This window comes from Chelon labrosus (assembly GCF_963514085.1).
Source record: "Chelon labrosus genome assembly, chromosome: 13".
In the NCBI taxonomy this organism is placed as follows: domain Eukaryota; kingdom Metazoa; phylum Chordata; class Actinopteri; order Mugiliformes; family Mugilidae; genus Chelon; species Chelon labrosus.
Window position 1 is genome coordinate 26,522,996 of NC_140346.1, and position 7,819 is coordinate 26,530,814.

Here is a 7,819-nt window from a genome sequence, read left to right on the forward strand (position 1 = left end):
CCGGATGGAATGTGACACGAGGTCTGGATGGGACGCGGCTCATCATTACCACCGTGACAGGACACAAATATCAGGTGTAGGCTGCGTCGCGTTGACCTATTCAGAAAAGGTTTCCTGTTATCTTCAGACACACGTTACCGTCCTGGAATGTATAAAAAAATAAACGATCTGTACGTTTAAACGCAAGGATTTGAAGAAATGTGAAGTTTAAGGGTTTGTGTGGAGTTAAATTTCACACAGTCAACATTTTCAGGCATGCAAATTATTTCATGGTCTTCCATCCAACCCCTGATTTAGACCCATCTGTTTTTGTACGGTTGCATCCATATTTCTAATCAATCTGAATATGAACGAGAAGCTGGAGGACATCTCGGGAGATTTTTAGAGAAAACTTTTTTGCCGATTTTGTGTTTTATAAAATTAGACAAATTAGACACAGGAGGGAATGAGTCAGTCGGCTCGAAGCTGTGTGTTAATACGTCTGCATGTCAAGGTCAAACCCCTGACAAACTACTGCAACGAGCCTAATGCTGCCACATATGCAACACACTCACGCATTCACAGACGCTCAGAAATAGGATGATTTGCTCTGATTCATGAGGCAAAGCAAAACATCGGTCTCCCTCTGCGTCGACGTCTGTCGGCCCGAACGCCGCCGCGGAACTGGGCGACTTCGGGCTACGCTCGGATCGGCATTAACGGGTTTGCTGAGCTGTGGGTTCATTTTTAATTTGGAATCCTCTGCTCCAGATATAAAACGTCCTCCAACCTAGTAAGAAAAAGTGTGAGGTTTATTGGATGGCCTGCTTCGGCTCGGTGCTGGAGGACGTTGTGGTTTCGCGGTGAGGAGCGGCGGGGTCACATGACAACAGTACAGCTGCACACAAGGATTTACACGTTCTCTTATAGATGAGGAGGAGGAGGAGGAGTATCACTGCTGCGTTATGAAAGGTTTTCTGTACAGCTCAGGCTGCTTGGAGGCTGATGGAGGAAGTCATTTTGTCTTTTTTTTTTTTTTTGGCCTGAATAACTTCTGACCAAATTTGTGGGCAGAGCCGATGAGGCAGTTAATGAGCCACAAACCCGAAAAGAATTAGTTTGGATCCTGTTCTCCCACGATAGTTGAACTGTTTCAGAAAAAAACAAAAACTTACTTTTCTCTATTTATCCTCACAGAATCTGATATTTAAACCCTTTTGTGAGTTTGTGTGGGTTGCTAGCATTTACTGGCCGTCCTAACCTGCCAACAGTCAAACTTTGAACTTGTTCCAAGTCGTTACTAAGTCAAATCACCCCACCGGCGACATTGATTCGGACTTATCTGCTAAGCCGGCGTCCCTGCTGAAGTCAACACTTCCCATCCTTGCTCCTTCTCCCCATTCGCCCGAGTGTATTCATGAACAGGAGATTGGCTTTGACCTTCGACCTCGGGCCCAGCAGCTGCAGCAACAGGACGCTCCAGTCAGCAGCTGGATGGGCTCCAGGTCCCCGCTCTCCTCTGTGGAAAAAGTTTCTCCCAGCAGATACGAAGCGCTTTGTAGAGAGAAAGGAAAACAAAGAGGGAAACACCGAGATGAGAAAGTGCAGTTTTTTTTTTTTTTTTTTTTAACAGAACAACTAAAAACAGAGCAGCTGAGAGGGAAAAACATGAAAGAGTTGTCGCTGTAGGAGAGACTGCCTGCAAGCTGCCAACCGTCACGTAATCTTCTTTGTGGCAGCTCTGCAGAATAAGGTGCCGGGAGCAAAGCATTGTGGGTAGGTAGGAGGCTGAGTCTGCCATTAGAGCGAGGCAAAGCAACAGCATCAGCTTAATAAAGTGAAGCTGGTGATTTCATATTAAAAGGCCGCCCTTCAGACTCGACCGTGTGAGGAGAGGTTCTCTTTGCTGAGCAGAGAAAATGCAAAGAAATGAGCGCTGGAAGATTACTGCAGCACCTGAGGAGGAAAGAGGAGGAAAGAGCATTCATGAATCTGTTAAAGAATAAAATGGAAGGAAGGCAAAACAACAATATGGAAAGACAAAAACGTGAGGAATGGAAGCAGAGGAGGAGGAGGAGGAGGAGGAGGAGTGGAGGTGAACGGAGAACCTCATTAACAGAGAATCAGTCGGATATAAAGATGGTAGATGTGATCATTAGCACCAGGAGGGATTCAGACGTCGCTGTATGCCACTGTTTATCCTCCCACTTCTTACACCAGCACTCGTGTGTGTGTGTGTGTGTGTGTGTGCGTGTGTGTTTGTGAGATTGTTCCGGTGCAGAGGATGAAAGGGTTCGTGGGTAAAATCTTTTCGGCTCCTTCGCCGGCTCTCCCGCTGCTCGTCACTTATTTATTCTATCCCTCGTCTTCGTCTTCACCCCCACTCTGCTCGTCTTCCCGCTGCAAAACAACCGTCCCGAGAATGAAACGGCGCCACGGGAACGTCGCAGGGAGCGTTTTTCTGATGCAATCCAAGAACGAACCCGTTTAAGGCGCCGAGATAGGATCCTGAATTCAGTTTTATTATGGATGTTAGCATTGTTAGCAAGTTTTTGATGATACAAATCATAATAACCATTAAGAAAAGTTGACTGAAGGGTTAAAATAAATGCTTTAAAGACCAGATTAAATATGTGCAAAGATCTCTAAAGGCACTGATCATTACTCTTTTTATAAAATTGCAGGGTTTCTAAAAATATGCAAATTCTTAATGGAGCATGGGGGCTAAATAACAATCATTTAAATTAACCATTTAGTAAAAAATCTCTTCTGCACATTTAGCTTTTTAAATTATCACTATTCCATTATTTTATTTACCTTAATATAACATGTTAGGGCATGTCCTGCACCTTCTTCTAAACCTGAACCCAATATTCATTATAAAAACCATAATTTTGCAGAGATCTTATGTTAGGTATTGTAATGATAAAACCTGTCTGTATGAATGGTTTCAGCCACATCCTCCCAATTATAAAAACCTTGTGGCATTAAAGTCCGGTCGAGGAAAGGCGGCCATCCTCAGAGCCCCAACAGAAAACAGAACCACTCAGCCTCAGCGGCGTTCACACTTTGTTAGCACTCTGCTCCTCTCGTTAATCTGCACGGGACGGCAGAGTGTAGCAGAGCCTCCGCCTGCAGCAGCAGCAGCGGGACGTAAGCGACGTGCTGGAGGAGGCTCGCCGTGTGCGTGCCTCGCCCTTACAACTCGCTGATCAATAGAAAAAAAAAAAAAAAAAACTTCCACTCATTGTGAGAGGGAAAAGATGAACGAACAAAAGGAAGAAATCACACCTGCTAATCCCACAGAGAGACACAGAGACGCCTCGCAAACAAACGCTCTCAGGGGGGAGATAAGTCTCTAGCATTCAGCTCGGAGCGGGTGAGAAGTGACGGTGTGACGCTGTCTGCAGGTTTGAATTTGTCCTTGTTATCGGCTCCCCTCCTGCACGCCTCTTACTAATTTTCTATTTCTATGTAAATTCATCTTCCGCCTGACTGAAAGCTGCAGTGCAGGGCACAAACCTCTCCATCGAGGCTGAAGCCACACAGATGTTGTGCGGCTTAAAATTGCGGCAAACAGAGGGAGGAGGGAGGGAGGGCGGATAAAGGAGAAGGGTGAGACAGAGGGAGTAATTGAAAAGGCCGCACTTTTCTTTTCTCTAACCTTCTTTGTACTTTTCTTTACATTCCCTGACTCCTCATGGACGAACAGAAAACACAAATCTCTTCCTCTTTTCATCCCAGCGTGTTGAATCTCTCCCTCCATCTCCTTTCACTTTATATTTCTGCTTTCTTTATCAAGGTCAACTCCTTTTTATCTCCTCTGAATTGCACCCTCCCGCTTCTCAGCCCACCCCCTCTCGTTGTGCTTTTTAATAGGAGTATTTGTTGCTCAGACTGACAGCGCCGAGGCTGAGTTGCTCTGCAGAGGATGAGATCAGTTCAAAGAGGAGAAAGCGGGGGCCCGTCACACAAACACACCCACGTTTATTTGCTAGGTGGCGAATGTGCAGCAGAAGTCCACAGCATCTGCTGCAGGTGCCCTTGTTTGTGAAAAACAGAAACAATTTCAATTGTTTTTTGTTTGTTTGTTTGCACGTAAGAGCAAAGTAACATGTTTTGCTGCAACAAGTTCCAGCGGAGGGCTTCTCTGTTGTTGTTGCTGAATGCTAACGCAGCCTCACGCCTTCCTCCGGTCTGTTTCCACTCAGCAAAGTGATGCTTTCATTGTGCATGGAGGTCAGTGCTGCAGCAGACTGATGCGTCACTCGCTGCCTGCGTCAGCGGAGCAACAGTGAACCCTTCATGTACCTGCTTCATTCACACAGAATTGGGAACTGGAGATATGCTGCTTTGACGTCTTGGGGCTTTTCAAGGTTAAAATTCAAGTTTCTTGGACAAAGTGATGTTTTTTTGCAAATCTTTTCTTCTTCTCTCCCGTTAAATGAAAAGTTCCCGTTGAGTATTGGCCGCTGCTTAATTGAGAGAAACTGCAATCACAGCTAAAGGATTGTTGAATCTTATTTGAGTGCGGGGCGCAGTTCCTACAAAGGTGGCTTTATGAGTTTGTTAAGACACAGCATAGCGTATACTGTATGCATTAATCATTTCAGCTGGAAACTACCATCAAATGCCTTGAAATAAACCACAATAACCAAACTTAAACATGATTGATTTCAGTCAATGAAAAACGATGCAAAATATTGTAATAAATCAACAGAAATATGTGCATGAATATTCATAATAACACCCATAAAATATATCTTAGAAATGCATACGGTATATTATTCATGCATAGAGAGCCTGAGGGCAGGATAAACATTAAATGTGTTGACGTGATTAGTTGAAACCTTCAGATTAAACTGACCCTTTTCTGTATTTTCTGGCGTTTTATCGACTATATAAACATTCAATAGATCCATAATAAAAAATAAATGAAGTGTCAGATGAATCAATAGGTTTAATTAAAAAAAAAAAAAAAAGCTGCATGCTTGGGTGGACGTGTTCAATGGCTTCCTCTGGATGAAGAGTGTGCTCCGGATCGATGTTTCTAATAACTGTGACACTTTAAACAAAGTGCATCACGTTCATTCATCGTTTACATTGAACATGTAACGAGTTGGTTCTGTGCAGATATGTGAAAGGACACGTACCGCACTGGGTCTGGATTTAACGAGTGTGTGTGTGTGTGCGTGTGTGTGTGTGTCATCGCCTCACTCCCTTTCACTACCCTTTGAATGCTGGAGCTGTGTTTCCATGGCAACGCTGACCTCTGGGAGTCAGTGTTATTTTTTTTATTTTTTTTCACACAAGCAGCCTCTTTAGAATTCCTCTCTTTCTCATCCATCCTTCCCTCCCACTCTGTTTACCTCTCTACCTCTCTACCTCTTCCTCTTCGTCTCCTGTTCGCTTACACCTCTCTCTCTCTCTCTCTCTGTTATGTATCAAAGCAATGAAAAAAAAAAAGCACTCATTATTCGTTACCTAACATTGCGCATATCCATACTGTTCAGTGTCTGATCTTTCTCCTTCAGGACACCGTTGGACTGTTGACCCAACCACTGTCTCACTCTCTCTGTGTTCAGACGTCTCTCTGCATCTCTTCTTCTGTCCAAAACACATTCCTGTCAAACCGTTTTACGTTACATCTTTAATCGTAACATCGCAGGTGCGACATTATCTTTTGTGTCTCGCTCTGTTACACGTACACAGAGTAAAACATTAGGAGCAGCTTTCTGTGACGCTGACTCGCAGGTAGAACGGCTCGTTTTATTCTCTCTCTGCACTTTTTACATCGTCCCTTCCCGGCTGTAGTGGATTTAATTGTCTAGTGAATAAAGCGTCACCTATAAAACTATAATAACCTGTGGTGTCTTTGTTTTCTCTTTTTCTCCAACCTCCCTCCCCTCCCCTCCCTCCCCTCCCACCAGGCCAAGCTGATCGTCCCCAACAGTACAGCGGGGCTGATCATTGGTAAAGGTGGAGCCACAGTCAAGGCAGTGATGGAGCAGTCCGGGGCATGGGTCCAGCTGTCCCAAAAGCCTGAGGGCATCAACCTGCAGGAGCGCGTGGTCACCATCAGCGGGGAGCCCGAGCAGAACCGAAAAGCAGTGGAGATCATTGTCCAGAAGATCCAGGAGGATCCGCAGAGCTCCTCCTGCCTCAACATCTCCTACTCCAACATCACAGGGCCCGTCGCCAACTCCAACCCCACCGGCTCCCCCTACGCCAACTCCACCGAGGTCATGCCCGCTGCAGCAGCCGCTGCGGCAGCCACAGCTTCGTCTCTGCTTGGCCAGGCAGGCCTGGCTGGGGTCGGAGCCTTCCCAACCACCATGTCCAGTCTCTCAGGCAACGACCTGCTCGCCATCACCTCCGCCCTCAACACTCTGGCCAGCTATGGTTACAACACCAACTCTCTGGGTCTGGGGCTAAACCCTGCTGCAGCTTCAGGGGTGCTAGCTGCTGTAGCAGCTAACGCCAACCCAGCAGCAGCCGCCGCTGCTAATTTGTTAGCATCCTATGCCAGCGATGCGTCCACCAGCGCAGCTCACTCTGCAGCCACTCTTGGAGGCTTCTCCCTGGGATCCCTAGCCGCCGCTACAGGAGCCACCAACGGCTACTTGAGTGCTGCATCGCCACTCGTGGCCTCATCTCTACTGGCCACAGAGAAGCTCGCAGAAGGCGCAAAGGAAGTGGTCGAGATCGCTGTGCCCGAAAACCTAGTCGGCGCCATTTTGGGGAAAGGAGGGAAGACGCTAGTGGAGTACCAGGAGCTGACCGGTGCCAGGATTCAGATCTCCAAGAAAGGCGAGTTCATCCCCGGAACTCGGAACAGGAAGGTGACCATCACTGGTTCCCAGGCCGCCACGCAGGCTGCACAGTACCTGATCAGCCAGCGGATCACCTACGAGCAGGGGGTACGCGCCACCAACCCACAGAAGGTGGGCTAAACCTGACAGCCAATGAGAAACGAGGAGGAAAAGAGGAAAAAGAAAAAGAGTGGGGGCTTGGGGGAGGAGTATAAAAAAAAAAGTGAGAGTGAGAATGGAAAAAAAGGAGAGGAGAGCAAGAATGTCGGAAGGAATCGTTCGCGCCATTTTCTTCTGCGTGTTTTCAGTATTCTATTAAAAAAAAATAATTTTTGACGCAAAGCAAAAATGTGCTGAGAAGACGAGGAGGGAGAGGAGCGAGTTATTACGCTGAAAAACCAAGAAAAAAATGTGTAAAATGTAAATAAGGTTTTATTACTTAACGTCTTGACCTTTCTGGATTTTTTATTGTTTTGTTCTATTGTTTTTTTTTTCGTTCGTTTAGTAAATTAAGCTGTCTGTTTGTTCGTGTATTGTGTGGACAGAGCTGAATGCCATGTAGACAGGCCGACTGCCTGAGAGGCTACAGGAAGTGTGGGGAGGAAGGGAAGGGCATGGGCACGGAGAGGGGGAGGGTTGGCGTTACAGGGTACGACCCTCCACCCCCTCTCCACCCAAACCAGAACCCTTACCTCTCCCTCCCCCTGCAGCCCACACCCGTCACCCTCCAGTAGGGTTTTTTTTTTCTCCCTCTAGTTGATTTGCCCCCGATCCCCTCGCCCCACCACCCCCTCAAATGCCCCTCTCACTACTTGCCCCCTTGCCCCGCCCCTCCCCCTTTTACAAGGGTTTTATAATGAGCTAGACTGCAAATTTCAGCCCGATGTGTGAGAGGAGAAACGTCCCTGACTCCCCCCCTCGCCACCCCCAAACACTTTCTATCCCCTCTCCTGCGTATGCTCTCACCTCCCTCCTCTCCCTCCTCTTTGTGGGAGATGGAGAAGGGGTGAGGGGAAATTGGGGAGAGG

At 47.0% G+C, this 7,819-nt stretch overlaps 1 protein-coding gene across 2 annotated transcripts in view; it reads left to right on the forward strand.

The window, feature by feature from the left end:
- The window catches only part of nova2 (NOVA alternative splicing regulator 2), a 71,780-nt gene extending 64,595 nt beyond the window's left edge, over positions 1-7,185 (forward strand). For both annotated transcript variants that reach the window (XM_084558524.1, XM_084558525.1), the window contains one exon: positions 5,910-7,185. In XM_084558524.1, coding sequence (XP_084414650.1) covers positions 5,910-6,932 — 1,023 coding nt within the window. In that variant the 3' untranslated portion in view covers positions 6,933-7,185. The remainder of the gene's footprint in view (positions 1-5,909) is intronic.
- Positions 7,186-7,819: the final 634 nt, after the last annotated feature.